At 36.6% G+C, this 24,020-nt stretch overlaps 2 protein-coding genes and 1 non-coding gene across 3 annotated transcripts; all 3 read right to left on the minus strand.

Annotated features, from left to right (window-relative positions):
- Positions 1-1,038: 1,038 nt before the first annotated feature.
- LOC113719109 (probable disease resistance RPP8-like protein 2) lies at positions 1,039-15,095 on the minus strand. Its single transcript, XM_072072888.1, has 3 exons — positions 13,954-15,095; positions 4,335-4,475; positions 1,039-3,631 (listed from the first exon to the last, which is right to left on the minus strand). The coding sequence occupies exons 1-2, from the start codon at positions 15,093-15,095 to the stop codon at positions 4,415-4,417; spliced, it is 1,203 nt and encodes a 400-aa protein (XP_071928989.1). The 3' UTR covers positions 1,039-3,631; positions 4,335-4,414.
- Positions 7,566-7,672, minus strand: LOC113719740 (small nucleolar RNA R71). The gene has a single exon (XR_003454999.1). It is a non-coding gene; the product is annotated as a small nucleolar RNA R71 (small nucleolar RNA).
- On the minus strand, positions 13,701-18,110 carry LOC140003836 (putative disease resistance protein At1g50180). The gene is made up of 2 exons (XM_027244150.2): positions 17,140-18,110; positions 13,701-15,754 (listed from the first exon to the last, which is right to left on the minus strand). Exons 1-2 carry the CDS (start codon positions 18,020-18,022, stop codon positions 15,183-15,185), a joined length of 1,455 nt encoding a protein of 484 aa, XP_027099951.2. The 5' UTR covers positions 18,023-18,110; the 3' UTR covers positions 13,701-15,182.
- Between the last annotated feature and the right edge of the window lie 5,910 nt (positions 18,111-24,020).

Consider the following 24,020-nt stretch of genomic DNA (forward strand, 5'->3'; position numbering starts at 1 on the left):
TGCTGTTTGCTATTACATCGATAGTAAGTGCTGTTCCAATTTCACTATTCCTATTCTTGTAATACTCTTTGTAAAACAGACCATTAATAATCATGCTTACTGCTTTATTCTACTTGACTATGCCATTATTATTCATCTTCCATTTTTTTGTTGCTTTACGCTTCTGTTTGTTCTATCGTTTTCATTTTCATTCCGTTGTTGTCTCTTATTGTTTTAGCTCCACTTTTTACTGTCACTTCTACCCAGTTTTTTTGTTGCCTCAGTTCATTTTTTTGTCGGCTTCCCTGCTGAAACATTGCCTCTGTTGTATATGTTTCATATGCTGTCTTGATCATCTTCGTTTTCATACTATTATTGTTTCTGCACTTTGTGGCTTTCTGACGTTTTTTGCTTTTTCCATGGCCCTCTTGATTTCCTCCATGTTCTGCTTGCTACGAGTTGCTACTTATTTTCCTGCTTTAGCAAAAAAGGTACTTAACCTTTTTTTTATTGTGCTAGAGCCTTTTTTTGCCGGCTAGAGCCTTTTTTTTGCCGGCTTTCCCGCTGAAACATTGCCTCTGTTGTATATGTTTCATATGCTGTCTTGATCGTCTTCGTTTCCATGCTATTGTTGTTTCTGCACTTTGTAGCTTTCTGGCATTTTTTGCTTTTTTCATGGCCCTCTTTATTTCCTCCAGGTTCTGCTTGCTGCGAGTCGCTACTTATTTTCCTGCTTCAGCAAAAGAGGTGCTTAACCTTTTTTATTGTGCTTTAGCCGTTATGTTTACTGATCCATTGATCTCTGTTCTTCTCCTTTTAGAAGCGTTGCCTCTGTTCTATATGTTTCGTATACTTTCTTGTGCACTTTCATTTTCATGCTATTATTGTTTGTACACTTTGTAGCTTTCTGTCATTCTGTCATTTATTGCTATTTTTCGTGGCCCTGTTGATTTCCTCTAGCTTCTGCTTGCTACAAATTGCTACTTATTTTCCTTGCTTCAGCAAAAGGTACTTAATATTGTTTATTGTCATTGAGCCGTTATGTTTGTAAGAGCCCGGTGCAACCCAATGAGTACAAACAAATTCACAATGATGCACAAAGATATATCAAATTTAATCACAATAAAGAAAACTTAATTAAAGAGAAAAGATAAGAAATGCAAACCAAATATCAAACCAATAGCCTCTTCAATTGATGGCGATGCTAACCAAGATGTACAAGTGAAGGCTCACTCCTTCCTCACCCCAAATACTCTTTGGTTGAGCCAAGGAGTTTTACAACTATTCTAGTTAACCCTCAACAACCTACACTTGAAAGATCACTCACCCAATTAAGAACTATTTTATACAAATGAGGCAACCTTCACCAAGGTTTTACCACTCCAAGTGATTGGTTCACCTTCACCAAGGTTTTACTACTCCAAGAGAGTAACCTTCACTTGAGCAACCTCACAACCCAACTTCCCCAACCCCTTATACAACCAACAAAGAATCTTTCTACTCAAAAATCTCACTTGTAAGCTTGTATTTTGTGTTGGCAAAAGTCTCTAGTCTTCTTGTGCTTTGGGGTTTTTATAGAAGGTGAGAAATGGCTCCAAAAGACTCTCCAACGGTCAAATATTAATTGCTGTCAAAACTAGCCGTTGGCCTGTCGGACGTCCGACAGGTGCCTGTCAGACGTCCGAACCACCTGTCGGACGTCCGAACCCTGCGTCCGAACGTAGGCAGAGAGTCATCAAATCTTTGCGAAATTTCTCGGACGTCCGATGCGATCGATGTGCGTCCGAGGCGTGCGTCCGATCCTTCCGGACGTCCGATGCTTCCTCACGAGCGTCCGACAGAGTTTCCTTCTTGATGTTCTTCATCCTTTCGGACGTCCGATAGTTTCCTTTTGGCCGTCCGACATGAGTGACCTGATTTTGCTTCTTCATTTGGTTGGTTTTCTTTCCTTGACACCATTGAACCTGATTCTAACAAATTTCTCACATAAAAACATTAGACCAAATCTACATTTTGGTTTGTTAATCATCAAAACCAAGGATTGATCGACCAAGGTCAACAATGTTTACTGCTCCATTGAACTCCGTTCTTCTCCTTTTATCAGGCAACAATTATTAGCTACTTTGTTCTCCATTTTTCTGTGTTTGCCACGTTATCTTCTTCTGCGTTTACTTCCTGTCTAATGTGCCTATTTTGCGGTCGGCAATACCTGTGCCCCGTTTATGTAGCTCTCTCGCAAGTCTCGTATCATACCATATCATGGATAGAAATGCAAAACGCCGGAAACGTTATGCAGAGATGCCCCCAGAAAGAAAGGAAGAACTTTTGCGCTGTCAAAGGGCAACTAGCGCGCGTCGTTACGTTCAAATGCCACAAGATCAAAAGGATGATCTTTTGCGCGGTTGAAGGGAGGCTAATGCTGCAAAGAAACAGAATATGCCCCCTTCTACCTCTGATTGTGTGTCAACACCAGGCACTTCTAAGAGAAGGCGTCCAGATAACACTCAAAAAACTCCGTTAGATCCTGTAGGAACAACCATTAGTATTGCTGATGCTTCTGTGCACCCTAGTTCTACTCAAAATGCTGATCTTCTGGTCAGTGATGACTTAGGATGTAGAGCTTCACATTCTTTTCACGTTCAGTTAAACAACGTTTTGGGCGGTGCTCAACTACCGCACTTGTTCAGCTCTGCGAACGCTTCATTGGAGAGTGAAAGGCATGCTTCCTCTTCTGTTCTTGCAAATTCCATTCCTTCTAATGGTCAGCAAGGTAGACCTTAGCTTTTGCTTTTCATCTTTGGGTTTTAATTTACTTTCCTGATCACTGCCTTTGCACTACAACTTCATCTTATGAATCTGTTAACTACAACTGCAGCTTTTCTGCTCGAATGAACCTGTTAAACTTCATCTTTTTCCCTTCTACTTTGGTCTTTTAAACCAACTCCTGCAATTTATCTGCCTGCTTTCCCTTCTTCATCCACATTCATATTACTTATTCCTTATAACTACAACTTCTCTCTTTCTTCTTACCTTTTTATGAATGCTTAGCTCGTTTTCACTCACAGGAAATGCAACTTGCTTTGCCACTGTCAAAAGTGCTTCAGTGTCCAGGCAAACATGCAGCTCATGTTGCATTTAAATTGTGTCCAGCTAAATCCACTATCGTTGCCTTTTCCAAGTTTAGTTCTTGTCCAACTTTAGTTTATCCTCTTTTCCATCTTTATAATTATCTCCCCTACACCACATAATTTATACACATCATACTGCAAATATCAATTCTGGTACTTTATTAAATTCATACACTATAATGCTCATTGTGGGCATTACATCCATTCTTCACCGTGCGCAAGCACAGTATATTTCTGCTAGTCTTAAGAACACAAGAACATAGATGGCCTCCTCCCAACTACATTGCCGAATCTTGCTCCGAATCTAGCTCTATGCCAACAGCTTGTGAGCACAAGAAAAGTTTGAGCAGCTAAACAAAGTGAGACTAACCAAACCAAAAGCTAAAAATGATCACACATTATCTCCTTGTTAATCAAACACTAAAGTGAAGGATCAAATAACAAATTCGTATCTTTCCCTAAGATCTAACCACTTGCAATCTTGTCCTACTAGTTTCAGATCATTTGGAGTCCCATAACAGCAGCTGCAACATGCAAATGAAAGATGGTGCAAGACTTTAGGCAAGGGTTTTCAATACAGAAAATTGGTAATAGAGGCAAGTATAATTTTGTTTTCTTAAGAAACCTGAGGCTCAGAATTTCTTGCAACAAACCTTAATAGTTAAACAAATGTTTTCGAGTTTTAATTAACTTTCTTTCGTGTCTAACCGAGCTTTAATCAGTCATCATAAGATAAAATTGCAATACACCGAGCTTTAACAATATAGGAAACCACACTCAATCATTCATCATAAGATTAATTTGTATGTATAATAAGCTTTATTAAGAATACAATACTCTGCCTTGTACCTTTTTTGGGACAATTAGAAAGAGAAAAGTTTCATATAAATGTTAGTAATTGTATAGACTAACATAGTGCCAGCTTTTACACACAAAAAAAAAACCACAAAAATGAACAAACTTTAATATCAGAACCTAGAAAAGTGGACGAAAATCACATATTTGTGAATCAAAAGACATCACAGATTGAATTTTGAAACCAGAACTCTATAATTCCACTTCAAATCACATTAAATTTTTTTAAAAAAAATGTGCAAACACCATAAGCATCCATGTTACAAATCAATTACTCCAAGTTTTTCAAATAATATCCCTCTATGCATTAAAATTTCCATATAAATTAAAAATTGCAGGAAAAAAGAAAAGAGATTAAGTAAGTTTAATTACCTCACATTTGAATCGGATGAGATCAAGGAAAGTCAGGAGATTCAGTGTAGAATTTTCTTAAGACAAGACCCAGGGTTTGGTCAAACAGGGTTGCTTGGACGAACAATTTCTACTTGATAACCCATCATATCTTCAAGATCTCTGCATAACGACACGAAAATGAAAGGAAACAACCACAAAATTGAAATCTACAATTAAATCTTACAAAATTTCTTCAAAAAGCTGATACAGAAGTGAAAACTGTGAGAAAGACGGGAAAAAAATTAAACAGAAGAACAACAGATAAATAGCCACAGAATTGAGCTAAATCTGCTATTAAATCTTACAAAATTTCTTCACCTTTTGGAAGTGGATCTATTTTTTCACGAAACAGGGGAATGACAACAAAAGTGTGTTGTCATAGGCAAAAAATTCATGTTATGACAAAAATACGTGTTTTATTAATGACAATAACACAAGTCCTCACCAAAAAATTAACACATTATGGGATAATAAGCTCTATTGTCATTAAATTTAATTTATTTATGACAAAATTAGATGTTGTAATTAAATTTGATATATATCAGATAATATTTAAGGCAAAAGCAGCTAAACAGCAAAACAAATCTGACTCCACGGCAAATATATGGATTGCATGGTTTGTAATTTAAAAATAAAAAAGGAAAAAAAGATGATAAACAAATATAAACAGGACAAGCAAATCAAACAAATGTAAAGTCTGCCAACTAAGCTTATAAATTTATAACCATTAAAAAAAATTGTCTTGCATCTTTTCCTACTTAACTTATATATTTCATTCTATTCAATTGTAATTCTTTGGCATCTTATATTTAACAATCCTTTATATATATATATATATATGGTTCTGTCCAATTAGTAAAAAAAATAACGATCTTAAAATTTTTCTATAAATATCTATGGTAAATTCATTCATCTTTAAGAAAAAAATTGATAACATTGCGGGAAAAAAAAGAAAAGTTACTAAACCCAGACCAAAAAAATCTCAAAAAGAAAAATTTCCACCAACATTTTGTTCCCCCAATTGATAGAGCAGTTATTTGGCACATTTTGCATTGTCATCTTATTCTAATTTTGGCTATTCATGGTGCTAGGAAAGGGAATTTCACTCATATTTGATATTTGTGTGAATTGTAGGTGGTTAGCATTAAAAATGATATCTTGAGGTGAATTTCCAGAAGACTTCTCATTTCAAGGCGTGGTCATGCCTTAAAAGGTAGACATTACCGAAAGCCAGACTCCGGTCCACGTGAACCGCGAGAAGCATGGGATAAAAACTCCAAAAGGCTAGCTTTGCTTTTGTTTTCAATCAATTGGGTCACGTTTGAGAAGCTCCTGACGGCGGCTATATAAAGAATAAAAAGGGAGATTCAGAGGCATCAATACCTTAGCTTTAGTTTTCTTTTCCCAGATCTGTCAGACGCTTTTTCCCTTTTTCTTTCTTCTCTTCGGTAGCAATTAGAATAGGCCAGACGGCTATTTTCCTTTTGATTTTTACGCTTGCTCTGGACAATTTCGGTTAGCCTTTTGCTTCGTACACTGGTGGCTCCAAAACGAAGACGAAGGCAGGGCCTTCTCTGTTGTTACTGCAATTAATTCCCATTCCCCAATTCTTCGGCGAATAATTGAATGACTTCAATTAAATCACGCGGGATTGACACGATGAGGAGCGGCTAATTTTCTCCTCTACCCAAAGGTTGACGCGAAGGCGCGGTCCATAATATCTGTGAGATCTAATCGAATCTTCATTATTTCTCCCAATTTATTACTATTCGTGCGTTTCCTGAATTAATTGTTCATGGGTATTTTATTAATTGAATATCAACGGCCGGGTATTTGATTTAATTTAATAGTCTACTGCCACGTTAATTAAATAGAATCCGTAATTGTTCATTTAATTAACACCTCGTGGCAACCACCATAATTGGTTTTATGATGGGGAAACGCAAGATCTAACTTAAATAAACCCTCTTAGCGTGTTTATTGGTTAGGGTTGGATTCTTCTAGCTTTAATGCAATTGGGTAATTAAATTCCTACGGTCGTACCTAGGGTTGTTATCTGGTTAGGGAAGCAGTCAATGGTCGTACCTTGACTGTCGAAAAGGTAAGAAAGAACTGGTTGTCAGAGCTTATTGATAACTATAACCAACCTAGTGATGAATGGGTGAAATATCTTTGCATCGATGATCATTTAATTGGACCGTGCCTGAGCAGTTGATCCTTTGGGTAGAATTTTATTAATTGCTACTTTTAGTAACTTGTGCTTTGTGAATTAGTTTTGAATTTAGTTTGCTTTATTGTTATTCTTATTTTTCATTTACCTCCCATTAAAAATCCCCCATTCTATTGATTTGGAAAGAAATAATTTCCTACCCGCTCCCTGTGGAATCGACCCTACTTGCCATTGTATGCAAAATTAATATTTTTATAGACAAATCTGGTATATCGGATCAAGCAAACTCTTCGGGAATAGGGTGAATCAAGTAACCCATTGCACACCTAAGATCCCTGCTCTAGTACTTGGATTTGTTCTATAATTAACTGTGGTGGTAATTAGGACTTTTTAGTATTTATTATTGCACAGGTTCGGCACCTGTCAATTTTTGGCGCCGTTGTCGGGGAGCAGGCATTTGGATTACTTGTTTCTTTTCAAATTCCGTTTTTATTTTATTTTATTCTTCTTGGTATTTTTGCTTGTTTATGCTCCGTTCTTCTCGCACAGGTGAATTGGTATACGATCCTGAGGTTGAAAAGGCAGCGCGTAGGCGGAGGCAAGAGACCAAGAGACAAAAAGGAGGGCACTTATTTGCTGCAAACGAGTCAGTGGAAGACGAAGTAAGCATGGCCAACACCCAAACATTAAGGGAGCTGGCTGCTCTGGAGCTGACTCACCAGCCCTTATGCATCACATTCCCCACTTTGGCTGAGAATACTGCTTTTGAACTGAAGTCGGGACTGATTCATCTCTTACCTTCTTTCCATGGTCTCTCTGGCGAAGAACCTCACAAACACGTCAAGGAATTCGAGATGGTTTGCTCTAGTATGAAATCTCCTGGGGTCACTGAAGAGCAAATTAGACTGAGAGCCTTCCCTTTTTCCCTCAAGGATGCAGCGAAAGATTGGTTATACTACCTACCCGCAGGTAGTATTACAACATGGGCCCAACTTAAGAAGAAATTTTTGGAAAAATTCTTCCCTGCATCCCGGGCTGCAAGTCTAAGAAAAGAAATATGTAGCATTAAGCAGTATCCCGGGGAGTCCCTATATGATTATTGGGAAAGGTTCAATAAGTTGTGCACTAGATGCCCACAGCATCAAATTAGTGAACAACTATTGATCCAATACTTCTATGAGGGACTACAGACGTCCGACAGGAGTATCATTGATGCAGCAAGTGGGGGAGCATTAGCGAACAAAACACCAAGGGAAGCATGGCTACTCATTGAGTCGATGGCAGAAAATTCTCAACAGTTTGGCTTCCGTGAGAGTAATCCTACCCGTAGGGTCAACGAGGTAGAGACGTCGTCCATTCAGCAGCAGATATCGGAGCTGACATCTTTTGTACGACAATTAGCCGTGGAAAACATGCATCAAGCAAAGGCCTGTGGAATCTGCACAAATGTGGGCCACCCCACTGACTCATGCCATATGTTGCAAGAGGATTGGGCTGAACAAGTGAACATGGCTGGAGGCGTGCCCGCGCCTCAAAGACCGTACGACCCATACTCCAACACGTATAACCCTGGTTGGAGAGATCACCCCAATTTCAGCTATGGTAATAGGCCACAAAATGCATTCCCCAATCGTCCACCAGGATTTCAGCAACCTTGGCAACAGAAGTCCCAACCCTCGTTCTCCAATTCAGGAAGTTCTTTGGAGGAAATTGTCAAGAGTTTGGTCACGACTACCACTCAGCTCCAGCAGGAGACTAGAACCCTAGTCACGACCACTGCTCAACTCCAGCAAGAGACTAGGTCCTTGGTCGCGAGCACTACTCAGTTTCAACAGGACACCAAAGCAAGCATGAAAGATATGGAGACTCGCATGAGTCAAATGGCAACTGCCATTAATCGCCTGGAGTCCCACGTCTATGGGAAATTGCCATCGCAACCTGAGGTAAACCCCAGAAATGTAAGTGCCATGACATTAAGGAGTGGCAAGGAGGTGGAGGGATCTAAGTTGACGATTTCGAAAAGCAAAAGTGAAGAGCAGATAGAAAAGGGAATTGAAGAGGAAGGGCGCATTCGCGAAGAGTCTAAGGTAACATCTATTCCTTCGATCCCTATTAAATCTAATCTAGCTCCTTTTCCTTGCAGGTTGGAAAAGACAAAGAGGGCAGAAAAGGAAAAAGAAATCTGGATGTCTTCCGTAAAATTCAAGTAAACATCCCCCTATTGGACGCGATCAAGCAGGTACCCAAGTACGCAAAGTTCTTGAAAGACTTGTGCGCTAACAAAAGAAAGTTAAGGGGTGATGAAAGAGTGATGGTAGGAGAGAATGTATCAGTTGTACTTCAAAGGAAACTCCCACCCAAATGCAGGGATCCAGGTATGTTTACTATCCCCTGTAAGATTGGCCATTCTAGTATCAAAAATGCCATGATAGATTTAGGAGCTTCTATTAATGTGATACCTAAGTCAATCTATGATTTCCTAAATTTAGGACCCTTAAAAGAAACGGGGATAATAATTCAATTGGCTGATCGTACATGTGCTTATCCGGATGGGATAGTTGAGGATGTTTTAGTGCAAGTAGATGGATTAATTTTTCCTTCTGATTTTTATGTGCTTTACATGGATGATAGAAGTGCCCCAAATCCATCACCCATTATATTAGGAAGACCATTTTTTAGTACTGCCCAGACTAAAATTGATGTTAGTAAGGGTACTCTCACGATGGAATTTGATGGAGAAATAGTCCATTTTAATATTTTTGATACAATGAAATATCCTGTTAACTCTCATTCTGTGTTTGCTATGTATACCACTGATCTCTCTGTGCAAGAATTCTCTAAGTTTGCTTGTAGGGGTAAATTCAAGGTTGCTGCGAACAAGTCCTATAGGATGAAAGCAATTCATGAGGTGAAAATGGAGAGAAAATTTAGGAAAAAGGTTGCACTCAATGGCCACATGGATCCCGGAGGAGGGCCGCCAATTATAAGAAAAATTCAATTACATCCAGACTAAAGAGTGGTGTTATGTCTAGCCAAAGACATTAAAAAAAGGCGCTGCTTGGGAGGCAACCCAAGACTTCTTTTGTTTTTAGTTTTCTTATGTTTTTGAAATTTTTGTTAAGTGTTAGTGTCATTTAGTGGATTGTTGTTTTGTGACAGGAAGCTGGCAGTTAGACATGCCTACGCTAGGTGGTCATGTCTAAGGAATGAAGTTTTGGAATTGACGGTCAGAAGACTATAACTTGCAAGGCGTGCCCACGCCTTCCAACCTTTGCGCCAACGACAGTCAAAGATTGACCAGGATCCTCTCTAATCCCACTTTCTACTTTTCTCTTTTCTTGTCTTGTATGGTCTTATCAATTTCCATTGTCTCAGCGTCTACTTTTCAATTTTCTTTGTTTTATCTTTGTCCAAGGTTTCCTCTTTGTCAACCGCCGCTAGAAACTCTCTCTCTCCTCCTCGCGCCATCCATCGCACGTCGCTGCTTTCCCCACCGTCACTATCTCTCTCATCAGACAGCTTTCTTTGCTCACATTGGATTCCAGCCACCTCACCCTCATCCACCTTAGTGTCTCACTGCACCCTATCGGTGGTCAGGGAAGTTTCTCGCCTTTTCTCCTTATACTTCATTCATCTTTTCTACATTGAGGACAATGTAGGTATTAGGTGTGGGGGGATGGCTTCCATTATTATCTCCTTTTGCTTTGCTTTTAAAAAAAAAAAAAAAGAGAAACACAAAAAAAAATGAAAAAAAAAGAGGCGGAAAATGAAGAAAAAAAAAAGAAAGGAAAAAAGTGTAGTTAGTTGAGTTCTTTGCTATGATGAATAACTCAATCAAGGTGCATGGGCATGTGGTTAGATATACTAGATATGCATTTCATTTTGCCTTGACAGTATTGTTGAATGTTGGATATACTGGACTTGACCCACTTTTGGGAGCTTTTGGGAGCTTTTGAGCCATGCATGAGCACATTATTCTTGTTTGCTCTATTTTTGTTTGATTGAGTGGGTATCACACATGGTATCGGTATTCTAGAACTTGCTATTTTATACATGTCGAGACCACATTTTGTTGAACTGGATGCATTTGAAATGATAAGGGCATTTAGGATTTAATCTTCTTCAACTTTCTACAAACCATGCCTTCATCTTGTCTTCCTGTAGTGAATCTATTTGAGCTTTTATCCTTCGCTATTGTTTGATTAGCTGTGTTTGATAACCCATGACCTTTTTAGACTTTCTTGTTTAACCTTGTGTCGTCAAGAGATGTCTGAATTTCATTATTTGTGCAAGGCAAATGAATCTAAGGTGGCAAGTGTTGTCGGAATAGAAGTTGTATGGTGCTCTGTGCATCTGAGATGAAAAAAAAAAAAAAAAAGGGGGGGGGGGGGGAAAAAGTCGGCAATGAACTGGTGGTCAGAAGACTCCAGCCTGCAAGGCGTGCCCACGCCTTGCAAGACATATGCTCCATAAAAAAAAAAAAAAGAAAAAAAAAACTCGTGAGCAGAAGACTCCGGCCTACAAGGCGTGCCCATGCCTTGCGAACTGCTTGTTAAAAAAAAAAAAAAAAAAAAAAGAGAAAAGGGGAAGAGTTTCGACACTTGCACAGTGAAAATGGCAAATGAAAATGCCTTGCTCGTGAAATTTCTCTGATGAAACGTTGTGGTTATGTGGTTGATATCGGACATTCTCTTGACACACTACACCCTATTTTTACCTTCTTATCCCGCCTTTTACCTAAACCCCATTACAACCTTATGAAAGTCCCTTTGATTTGTGTATTTAGTTCACTTTTGAGTGGTGGAGATATGATAAATGTGCAAGCCTATGGTAATGCCATTCTGTGATGTTGATTTGAGCGTTCCTAGTATTCATATATTTTCTTTGAATTACAACCTGTCCGGTGTGTTCTCATTTTGGCGACACTGTCAGGGATCAAAGGTGCTTGTGTTAGTATAGCTTATTGCATGACCTTTGCTCTTTCGGTTGCACTTCTGAGCTCCGAAATGCTTGAGGGCAAGCATTGTTTAGGTGTGGGGGGATTTGATAGAGCAGTTATTTGGCACATTTTGCATTGTCATCTTGTTCTAATTTTGGCTATTCATGGTGCTAAGAAAGGGAATTTCACTCATATTTGATATTTGTGTGAATTGTAGGTGGTTAGCATTAAAAATGATATCTTAAGGTGAATTTCCAGAAGACTTCTCATTTCAGGGCGCGGTCACGCCTTAAAAGGTAGACATTACCGAAAGCCGGACTCCGGTCCACGTGAACCGCGAGAAGCATGGGATAAAAACTCCAAAAGGCTAGCTTTGCTTTTGTTTTCAATCAATTGGGTCACGTTTGAGAAGCTCCTGACGGCGGCTATATAAAGAATAAAAAGGGAGATTCAGAGGCATCAATACCTTAGCTTTAGTTTTCTTTTCCTAGATCTGTCAGACGCTTTTTCCCTTTTTCTTTCTTCTCTTCGGTAGCAATTAGAATAGGCCAGACGGCTATTTTCCTTTTGATTTTTACGCTTGCTCTAGACAATTTCGGTTAGCCTTTTGCTTCGTACACTGGTGGCTCCAAAACGAAGACGAAGGCAGGGCCTTCTCTGTTGTTACTGCAATTAATTCCCATTCCCCAATTCTTCGGCGAATAATTGAATGACTTCAATTAAATCACGCGGGATTGACACGATGAGGAGCGGCTAATTTTCTCCTCTACCCAAAGGTTGACGCGAAGGCGCGGTCCATAATATCTGTGAGATCTAATCGAATCTTCATTATTTCTCCCAATTTATTACTATTCGTGCGTTTCCTGAATTAATTGTTCATGGGTATTTTATTAATTGAATATCAACGGCCGGGTATTTGATTTAATTTAATAGTCTACTGCCACGTTAATTAAATAGAATCCGTAATTGTTCATTTAGTTAACATCTCGTGGCAACCACCATAATTGGTTTTATGATGGGGAAACGCAAGATCTAACTTAAATAAACCCTCTTAGCGTGTTTATTGGTTAGGGTTGGGTTCTTCTAGCTTTAATGCAATTGGGTAATTAAATTCCTACGGTCGTACCTAGGGTTGTTATCTGGTTAGGGAAGCAGTCAATGGTCGTACCTTGACTGTCGAAAAGGTAAGAAAGAACTGGTTGTCAGAGCTTATTGATAACTATAACCAACCTAGTGATGAATGGGTGAAATATCTTTGCATCGATGATCATTTAATTGGACCGTGCCTGAGCAGTTGATCCTTTGGGTAGAATTTTATTAATTGCTACTTTTAGTAACTTGTGCTTTGTGAATTAGTTTTGAATTTAGTTTGCTTTATTGTTATTCTTATTTTTCATTTACCTCCCATTAAAAATCCCCCATTCTATTGATTTGGAAAGAAATAATTTCCTACCCGCTCCCTGTGGAATCGACCCTACTTGCCATTGTATGCAAAATTAATATTTTTATAGACAAATCTGGTATATCGGATCAAGCAAACTCTTCGGGAACAGGGTGAATCAAGTAACCCATTGCACACCTAGGGTCCCTGCTCCAGTACTTGGATTTGTTCTATAATTAACTGTGGTGGTAATTAGGACTTTTTAGTATTTATTATTGCACAGGTTCGGCACCTGTCACCAATCCTCCACAGGCACCACTTGCATGGCAAACAATTCTAATAACTGAGAATGGAATCAAATTGCATCATCACTCAACAAACAGTATTTTATATCATTTTGTACTACGAATTAAAGTAAATAGTATTTGATTGAACTAACACATGCTCTGATTGTTGGTTTTGATATCAATAAGACTTGAAGGCAACACGACGATTCTTTATCACCAAATCCTAAACAGATTTTAAGTTTAATCCAAGATATTTGATTAAATAAAGATGGTAATCTAAAACAATTAATTACATGGGAAGCACAAATAGTTTAAATAGTTATTAGGTATTTTTTTTTATGAGTACATGGTATGATGGTAACACATACTGATCTATTAAATTTAATTTATGAGAGAGTATGTCAACCCATTTCCAAAGACGAGGAAATAAGGAAAATATTTTGATTTCACCTTACAATATGGAAGGCAATGCTTTCAAATATAAACTTACTTCCTCACCACCAAATTCCGTAATCAGTCACGGAACAGGAATTACATTAGATGATGTTTCAGATAAACAAAATAAATATTTGGAAGCTAACACTAAAAAGAATCTCACAGAGCAAGTACTATGATCCCGTTCGTCCAAAGAGGAAAAAAGATTTAAAAAAGGCACAATAGTCATTAAAAAGACAAAAGAAAATAATGAATGATGTTGGTGAAGATTATCAAAATTGAGATTGGAACTAGATGCTAAGAAAAAGGGAATTTCAAGAACCATAAATTGAATATTAAAAAGAGAAAAATTGGAGGAGAAAAAAGTAAAAGGAGATAAAGAGTACCTGAGGATTTTAACTGAAGCCACCTTCCTTATTTTATCATAATCTTCTCCTTGTTGACCATTCACCCCCCTAATTCTATTGTTGAATTCTTCAGGCATGTCCACAAGAGATACCTCTTTTAGGGTGGTTACATATCTCAACCCATCTGGAATCATTTCCAATTCTTCACACTCCCCAATCCATAAACTTGAGAGCTTAGGCATGGCCCCTTCTTTCACCACCCACCGCTTCAAGTAAATCAAATAATCAAGCCTGAGATGTTTTAGTTCGGGAAATCCCCCTGAATGGCAGGTCATTTTTTGGCCCAGAAAAGAAAATGACCCAACTTCCAGTATTCTTAAGTTAGGAAGCTTCTCGAGTGTTCCCATTGGGTCTTCCTTAATTCTAGTATAACGCAGCTTTAATTGAGTAAGTCCTGCAGGGTCAGGAAACATATGGGATTGGTAATCCGGTAACTTCTTGCATATACCATCGTCGATCACTAATTCATGAATTTTCCTACTAAACAACACCCTTGAAAGAACATCCAAACCCCTGTTGCTGCCAAAATCAAAGTCATTGATTGTAAGTGAGCTGATGCACAAGCAGTCCAAGTTTGATATATGATTGATGATGTGTTCCAGGTCCTCGAGATTTTTATACACGTTTGCTTTGAAAGATCTGAGATTCAACATTTTGCATAAATCTTTTGGATAGCAAAATACGTTATCGAATGATTCAAGTATCTCCAACTGCTCGCTCAACCGTAGCTTACAACACTGAGGGGGCCACCAGAGGTTCCGAAGACAAAGATATTTCAAACGTTCCAATCTCTCTTGCAGGTCCAGAAAATCAGGATATTTCAAAGGTTCCCATCTCTCTTGCAGGTCCGGAAGATAAAGATATTTCAAACGTTTCAATTTCCATAGCACGTTCGGTATTTTACCAACATCACTATCAGATAAATCGAGAGTTTCCAAGTACTTTAAATTGCCCAAGGAATATGGTAAGTTTATACTCTGACCTCTCAATCTCAAACATCTCAAATGGATAAGCTTACCGACATATCCCAGAGGTAATTTGGGATAACAACTTTGGGAGGCCAAAACCCTGAGCATCTTCAAATTCTTGACTTGAGAATAGTCTACCAATGTATCACACATGAATGAGCGAAGATGCTTAGTTTGTTCTTTTGGCGGAAAGTTGTATTGAGAGATATCCTTTGGAAGCAAACGAAAGACTAAACCATACTACGCTTCATCTGCAGGAGGTGAAGGACTGCGATCGACCAGTTTATACAAATTCTCCTCTTTTGCCTTGGCTAAGCACAGATCTCTCATAAGATCATGAAGCTGACATGACTTCAACCTTGTCACCGCACGCTTCCCCTCCTCATGTACTTTAATCTCAACCATGCATCTGTTTGCTAAGTCTTCCAAGTAACGCTCTGCAACTTCCAACATCGTTTCATTCTCTCTTCTATCATTATCAAATATCATACCTTCTCCTATCCACATCTGATATAAACTCACTACTCCAATGTCATAATCCTCCTTGAATTTACCCAAGTAAAGGAAGCATGATTTTAGTTGCCAAGGGAGGTCATAGTAACTGTAAGCTAAAATCCTTGGCACCTCTCCTTCTTTTCCAATTTTTCCTCCTTTATCCAAATAAGATTTGATATTCTTATGCACTTCATTCCATTCCTCCCAGGGTTTAGTTCTAAGAATTCCACCCAAAACCACCACGGCCAATGGAAGATTCCCACAATATTTCAACATTTCCTTCCCTAACACTTCCATCTTGCCGAAATCTTCACAACCTGTGTAGCATTAAACAAATTGAATTAATATCAACAACGACGCATCTATCGTTCATAAGCATCATGTTATCATTCAACAACTATACGAAAAACTTGATAGTAACCGATAAGTCTCCCGATCCAAAGACTTGAGACCTATCAATAGTCGCGGAAAAAGACTATCCTAAGCACGATTGAAAGACTCATCCAAGTCAGATGAGTCATCATTAAGATGGAGCTCCCCATTCCGAGATGGGTCTCCTATTCATTGGAGACGCATGAATTGCTAGTGACTCGTTCAGACTCGGTCAACTCAGACCGAGTCAACCTGGAGACTCAAAAAATTGCCACAACCATCTGAGTCATCCAGCTTCAACTCGGATCCAACGACACAACAAGCTTTCCGGTATTCTAAAATCCATGAAGAGGCAACGAAAATCAGAAAATAACACGTCAAGAACATTGAAAATCCATCAACACGAATTAAGAAAATACAATAACAAATGTAAAGAAAAATAAAAAGCATGAGATAGGTAAATAAAGAAACCGGGGAGAGGAAAGTTGAGCGGAAACAGAAACCAAGAAAGACTTGGGAAGAAGGAATTGGGTTATGGCTGTGGTGGAGCATGAAACCGACAAGACTGGGTCAGAAGTCGGGGAGCAAGATCCATTGAAACTTTGACTTTGACAGATCTATCCTTTATTGCCAGTAAGTGGTCGTAGTTATTGTGATTATTAAAGCTTCTTACTAAAAATTCGTAGGTAATTCCATTTTTCACTTTGAAATCCAAAACTTCTTAAATATTGTGTTCTGATCTTTAAATGTTTAAAATTCCTTATGAGCTCTTCTGACCATTTTGGATAGACATACAAATATGTAGCACACTAAAAATATATTTACCCAATATTTACTGTGATTTGAAACACATAATGATTGGTGAAACATCAATTTAAATCTTATAGTTAGCAATAAGGGTGAAAAATAGAAAAATACAAAAACACATAATCTTTACTTCTTATTTTTTAAAACTAATAAAAATATACATGTATTTTATCGCAAATTTAAAACATTCATTTATTTGGAAAAAATAGAGAATGAATTTTAAGAAGAATTACATATTTGTCTAATATTAAATGTGCGTCTCACTGACACAGTGACGATTTTGCTGCGCTGATGCAAAATGGTGACGGCCGCAACTGTTCATTTCAACCATGACACTAATAGACATGTTAGTTTTTCTCTTTTTCAAATCTACTGGATTGTATGAATCTGAAAATTAAAAAAAAAAAAAAGATCAAGCTGTTTAGGTAAATGGTAGTTATATTTCCATTGTAGTATTTCAATTGTCTATCGGCGGCCTTTTACATAAAATGAATTTAATGTGAATAAAGGAGAAAAATTTTACCTTCACCTCTTCTCTCCCTCAATGATTTCACGCGTAACAACTCCGATTTCTTTCGTAGCAACTCCCAACTTTCTTCCGGTTTCAAAAGACGCAGTTCATGGCAATAACCATCTGGATCAACTTGTACCGCCACGTCTCTAATACGAGTTGTGAGCAAAATTTTGGTTCCATGCTCCGAAACTGGGATTGCATCTTTTAGCCTATCCCAAGCATCTGTTGTCCAGATGTCGTCGAGGACTATCAAACATCTCCTAGCTCCCAAGTGCTCTTGAAGTAGCTTTGCTAGCTCATCTCGTTCGCTCTTCATTATCTGTTTTCTGTTTTCAGGAGTGAGCTCAGGAGTAAGGTTGAGTAGAATGCCTCGCAAGAGAGCTTTTGGTTGCCATTGTTGTGATACACAAACCCACGCAAAACCTTTAATATACTGCTTCAATTTCTCATGGTGATATACCTTTCTAGCAAGAGTGGTTTTGCCTATACCTCCCATGCCGACAATCGAAGCCACACTTATTTTGCGCTCTGTACTTTCACCCTCTTTCAGCAAATGTTCAACCAGCCCCTCAACATCATTACGCAGTCCAACCACATCCTCCTCAGCTACAAAGGGGTAAGTCTGCCCTAATGGTTGCTGCCTGGATGGAGCACTCCACTCTCCTTCCTCCGTTCTGGCAATTAAATTTACATACCGGCCAAAATTTTTGGTGAGATTAGAGATCCTAGTTCTGAGACTTTGAATCTTTAAACCCAAATCATGAAGGGCATACCCTTCTCTGGCAATACAAGCAGTCCTCTTTAGAGCACGTGTAAAGCCTTTGTTGCTTGAAATTGAAACCCTCAAAGCATAGTCTTCAACCAAATCACTTGAGGATAGGCTTTCTGCCATTTTGGATGAGATTGATGTATATTTTCTGTAATGGATGGAATTCACTAGCACAAAATGATGGTTTAACAGGATTGGTGTTGTTTGAGTGTTTTCTGCTGATGGCAGTTATTCGAAACTGATTTATGTGAAGACATGGACATGTTATCAGCATAGCATAGAGAGACATGTCACTTTTGCCCCTTTTTTTTTATTCCCTGATTCTGAAGACGACAACTTTTACTTTTTCTAATTCCCCCTCTACAAACGGAAACTGATTTATGTGAAGACAAGGACATGTTATCTACTTTTGCTTTATTTTATTCCTCCTCTACCAAAGAGAGACAACTTTTTCTTTTTTAATTCCACCTCTACAAAAAAAATTCCCCGTCTACGAGAAGGGAAAAAGCAAAAGAAAAATCCCGCTCCGCAATAAGGTAACAAACAAAAGAAAAATTCTTTGGCTTTGCATATGAACAACTTGCTTTATTCTACTCCCCCTCCGCAATAAGGGAACAAACAAAAGAAAAATTCTTTGGCTTTGCGTATAAACATCATCTTGCATTATTGCTAGTCCAATGCAAAAATAAAAAAATGAAATTAAAACTAAAATCTACAATCAATTCTAGCTCTTTGTATATCTTCAAAATTGTAAAATATTTAACAATTAACAGCTAAAAGTTTCGCGATAATATATGAAAATTACAAGAACAGTATTGCTAAATGATGCTAGAGAAAATTGAAAGATTATTTTGTGAGATCTTATTGTTGTGAAATATATCAAATGCAGGGAAAGAAAAGAATTAAAAAAATAAAAAATGAGGTCATTTTCTTATCCTATTTATACTTTACTTTCATAATCGCTGTGTTTTGTAAAGTTAATCATAATACATAAAGACCCTAATTGTTTTTCTGATTAGTCCACCTAAATTGGGTCTTAGATTTTAATCCATCATCTGAATCCGAATCCAGCTGTTGTTAGGCACATGCTCCCCAGCTCGAGCTCCTTGCCAAGTTCAAGTTTTTTAGAAAGGATAGTTCATGTCCAAGTAAAATTTAAAGTTCATTTGGATTGCAATTTTTCTTCAAAAAATTTTTATATTTTCTATGACTATATTTTTTAATCACTTTTTTACTCTTATATATATCAAATCGTTACAATATAATTTTTTATAAAAACTTCAAAAAAAAATAGTAATTCAAACACGCTAATTCGCCTGTAGAACAGTACTTGGCCAATGGTTCCACGGCGGTGGAAGTTAATTTCTATAGGGATTCTTGAGGCACTCATGAATATAATTTGATCCCTAAGCAAATTTTTTTTGGTTATTATTTATTGATTAATCATTAAGGTCCAATGCTTTCTCTTTTTGGCAACGTGAATTAAGGTCGCTTGACTTTCATATAGTCGTCATTGTATTTTGGTTATTCATTTTTTTTTCCCATTTCAAATTGGCAATCAAACTACCATAACATCGCGCCTATTCCACCTAACTTAATTTATGGGTAAATGGTTTTGTCAATTGATGGTCTCACATTTAAATAAAGAATATTTACTTTAGTTACTTTAACTTTAATAGTTTCATAAAATCATTAAAGTAATTATCTATTTAAGGCTTATTTTTCAGCTAAATCATTTTTCATATTTGTAAGCTAAAATAATTAACTGAAAAAATGATCCCCGGCACAAATAATTTTCCTTCCTCTCAACTGTTTTTATAGACAGCTTGTTGGAAAAAGTTGCAACTGATAAATGTGATTCCATGAGATTGTAAGAAGTTTTACAGAGTTTAGCGGTGAAGTTTTTCGGAGTTTACCAATGGAAGTATCTCTTCCTTCCTTGGTCTTTAGAAGAGAGGCTTGATAGTTTGTCCTATTGGCTCCTTTTTTTTTTGTTTGCTTTAACAAAAATTAAGGAACATATAATGATAGAGTAACACACAACTAAATAATAATATAAATAAATTTACAACTAATGGAAGAAGAAATCAAAATTTCAAATATAATGACACTCAACTCAGGATCTCTTGCACTCACAGTTTTAAACTCTAATCGCTAAATCAATGCCTCATGGCATAGTGGCCAAGATAATGACTAGTTTGTCTTGCTTTAAAATCAAATCCGAAGTTGGATAAAGTTTTATAACAATATGATATCTATTCAAAAACGTTTTCAGACCAAAACACGAGAATATAGCAATAACAACTAACTAAGTTTTTTTTTCCCAAAATAATACTCTTTTCCAAAACTATTCCCAAAGTGATTCAATTCCAAAATTTATCTCCAATAATACTTTTTTGAGTCTATTTTCCAAATAATCTTGTTCTGCAAAATATACCCAAACTGATTTAATTTCAAATTTTATTGCTTTTCTAATTTTTTATTTGCCATGGTGTGGAAAAAATAAAGCAGACTCTACTTTCTTTTTCTAATCTTTTATTTGCCAAGGTGAAGAAAATATACTATACCAATTTGATATATATGAGATTAAAAAAATGATGATAGAAATTTGTTCAAAAAAATATATATAAAATTTTCGTTAGAAAACTGCAATCCAAACAACGTCTTAATAACTTTGAACAAAAGGGAAGCCATGTTAAATAAAGAAAGAAGTGCTTGTTCCAAGTGTTAAAATCAAACAAGACAATGAGAGGTTGTGTGCAGTAGTAGTGTTTTGATTATATCGATTCACTTTTATGCACAGAATTTGGCAAAGATTTCCGGGTGCATTGCTGTACGTTTTGCTCAGTTAGTTGAATTAATTTCTGAAATAATATTATAATATGATGTGAACTCGATTCTCCAAGGACCGCTTGAGAAGAAACAAATTGCATAGATAGCTGAAGGATTTATCTTGATCACGTTATTGACAAATTGGATGGATTCTAAATAATCAAGAACCGCTCGAGATTGATTAGCAAGGTAGAATGACGCCACAATTCAACGTGGTCTTGAATTAATAAGCCAAACTTGAACAAAGGAGACATAACTCACTTTGTATCAAAAGAAGTTCCTAAGGAACAAGAAAGAAAAAAAAACTCTCAATTTTTATTCACCTCATAATTGCCTTACAATGGAATAGAAAATGCCTATTTATAACTAAAAGCAAAACCACTAAGACTAATCCAATTTGGATAAGGATTGAGTCCTTATTTCCCTAACTACTTTTGAATGGCTCAAATAGCTCACATAGCTGGCCATATTTATTCATAGTAATGACTGCTTAACCAACCAAACAAGAAAAATTAAACAAAACAAAAGAAACTAAAAACATGAAGATCAGATAGCTAGCGCTCCATCCCCTCCACGACTTCATGCATTCCAATAGGGTCTTGAACATCATGGATTGGATTGAAAAAGCTCTCAAGCATCTTGGCATGAACTAGTGATGGTCCCATTGCTTGTATCATTTCCCTCCTCTTGAAAGTGATTCGTCCTTGAATCAAGATTTGACCAAAAGAAATACAAATGTGTAGCAATAATAGAGGAGTTTTCGTACTGTAAAGGGGGATTGTAATGAAAATAAACTGAAAATTTCCCTTTTTTTCACACAATTAAGGATTGAAAATAATAGATTTGATGGACTCCCAAAGATGCTAGAAATTAGACAGCAAAGGAAAGTTGTGCACAATAAAAAAAGGAAAGTCACGAACTTGCTAATCCTAAACAAACTAATAATTGGAAATTCTAAAGGCTCTTCTATAGAGAGACAACTATTGCTTTTTTTTATTCCCTGATTCTGAAGACAACTTTTACTTTTTCTAATTCCCCCTCTACCAATGGAAACTGATTTATGTGAAGATTTCTAATTCCCCTCTGCCAATGGAAACTGATTTATGTGAAGACAAGGACGTATTATCTACTTTTGCCTTTTCTTTTTCTTTTTTTTATTCCTCCTCTACCAACGGAAACTGCTTTATCTTAAGAAGAAGAAGGAGATGCTATCCGCGTAGAGAGACAACTTTTGCTTTTTTAAAAATCTTTAAGAGAAGGAGATGCTATCCGCGAAGAGAGACAACTTTTGCTTTTTTGATTCCAACTCTACAATAAAATTCTCCCTCTACAAAAAGGGAACAAGCAAAAGAAAATTTCTTTGGCTTTGCATATAAACAACTTTTGCTTTATTCTATTCCCCCTCTACAAGATGGGAACAAACAAAAGAAAATTTCTTTGGCTTTGCGTATAAACATCATCTTGCATTATTGCTAGTCCAATGCAAAAATTGAAAAAAAATTCAAATTAAAACTAAAATCTACAATCAATTCTAGCTCTTTGTATATCTTAAAAATTGTAAAATATTTAACAATTAACAGCTAAAAAGTTTCACAATAACAGATGAAAATTACAAGAACGGTATTGTTTGCAAGAGAAAATTGAAAGATTATTTTGTGAGATATTATTGTTGTGAAGTATATCAAATGAAGGGAAAGAAAAGAATTAAAATAAAAAATAGGGCATTTTCTCATCCTATTTATACTTTACTTTCATAGTTGTTGTGTTTTGTAAAGCTAATCATAATATCCCTAATTGTTTTTCCGATTAGTCCACCTAAATTGGTTCTTGGATTTTAATCCATCATCTAAATCCAAATCCAGCTGGTGTTAAGTACATACTTCCCAGCTCGAGCCCCTTGCCAAGTACAAGTTTTCTAGAAAGGATAGTTCATGTCTAAGTAAAATTTAAAGTTCATTTGTATTGCAATTTTTATCAAAAAAATTTGTATGTTTTCCATGAATCTATTTTTTAATCACCTTTTCACCCTCATATACATCAAATCATTACAATATAATTTTTTACAAAAACTTAAAAAAAAAAGTCATTCAAACATGCTTATTTGCCTGAAAGACATTAGGCCAATGGTTCCACAACCGTCGAAGTTAATTTCTATATGGATTCTTGAGGCACTCATGAAAGTAATTTGATCCCTAAGCAAACTTTTTTTGGTATTATTTATTGATTAATCATTAAGGTACAATGCATTCTCTTTTTGGCAACGTGAATTTCATTTTGGTTGACTTTCATATAGTCGTCATTGTATTTTGGTTATTCATTTTTTTCCCATTTCAAATTGGTAATCAAACTACCATAACATCGCGCCTATTCCATCTAATTTAATCTATGGGTAAATGGTTTTGAAAATTGGATTTGCAGCAAGACATCCAGATTTAGGGCTAAAAAACCACAGAGCTAAATCACTGAACACAGTAGCCTCAAATTTGTCGGAATCCCATATCCATCTTCAAGCAATTTGAATGAGTTTGATCTTTCTTAACCATCCTATTCTTGTGAGAAAACACAGATTCTACCAAAGTCTAATTGCCTGAACTACAGAGGATAAAGAGATAAAGGAAAAGCTTAAATAGTTCACACCCATTTACAACATAAAATTGCTAGAGAAACCTCAGAAGTACGTCTTTAATATGCATCAAGGTACCAATAACTACAAAGTTATGGACTCTTAGCTAATATGCACCTTGCGCAAAAGAAGGAAAAGGACAGGCATTTTCCTTGATGTTTTCCTTTTGTGAGGGTTATGCTAATGTAGCAACACAGAAACTGTTTCAGATTAATTTTGGGACTTGATTGAAAACAAATGATTTGGAAATTGATGTTTATACAAGTATTTGGACTAATGTGTTGCACATCTATTATTTTAGATAATACTTCCATCTCTAGATCATTATCATTATCATTACTATATAAAAAGTATGAATGTTGGTATTGGGTAGTGCAAGTGTAAGCACTTTTTTATCTTAGTTTTTGTTATTCCTAAATTACCCTCATTTCTTTTAATTAAAATTATTGCATTTTAATGTGGCACTAATTAAAAGAAATAAAAGACTCCAATTGATTACATTTTAATGGTATTGGTAATTATAATTAAAAATTCCTCATTAAAAACTATTTACCTACCTTGGACTCCGTCTCCTATTATTATACGTATCAAAATTCCTTAATTGAAGCATGAAAAATTTCTCATTAGTCATTAGTTGAGATTATTAAAAAAAATCAATTTCAAAAA

Source organism: Coffea arabica, chromosome 11e (genome assembly GCF_036785885.1).
Source record: "Coffea arabica cultivar ET-39 chromosome 11e, Coffea Arabica ET-39 HiFi, whole genome shotgun sequence".
Lineage (NCBI taxonomy): Eukaryota > Viridiplantae > Streptophyta > Magnoliopsida > Gentianales > Rubiaceae > Coffea > Coffea arabica.

Bases quoted from the DNA above. Each gene is read 5' to 3' on its own strand.
- LOC113719109 (XM_072072888.1), bottom strand. From the start codon at position 15,095: ATGTGTGATACATTGGTAGACTATTCTCAAGTCAAGAATTTGAAGATG. The intron at 4,476-13,953 runs GTACTCTTTATC...GTCGTTATGCAG, and splicing joins GCTTCAGTTAAAATCCTCAG to AGATCTTGAAGATATGATGG.
- LOC140003836 (XM_027244150.2), bottom strand. From the start codon at position 18,022: ATGGCAGAAAGCCTATCCTCAAGTGATTTGGTTGAAGACTATGCTTTG. The intron at 15,755-17,139 runs GTAAAATTTTTC...AATGCTACACAG, and splicing joins GAGGGAGAGAAGAGGTGAAG to GTTGTGAAGATTTCGGCAAG.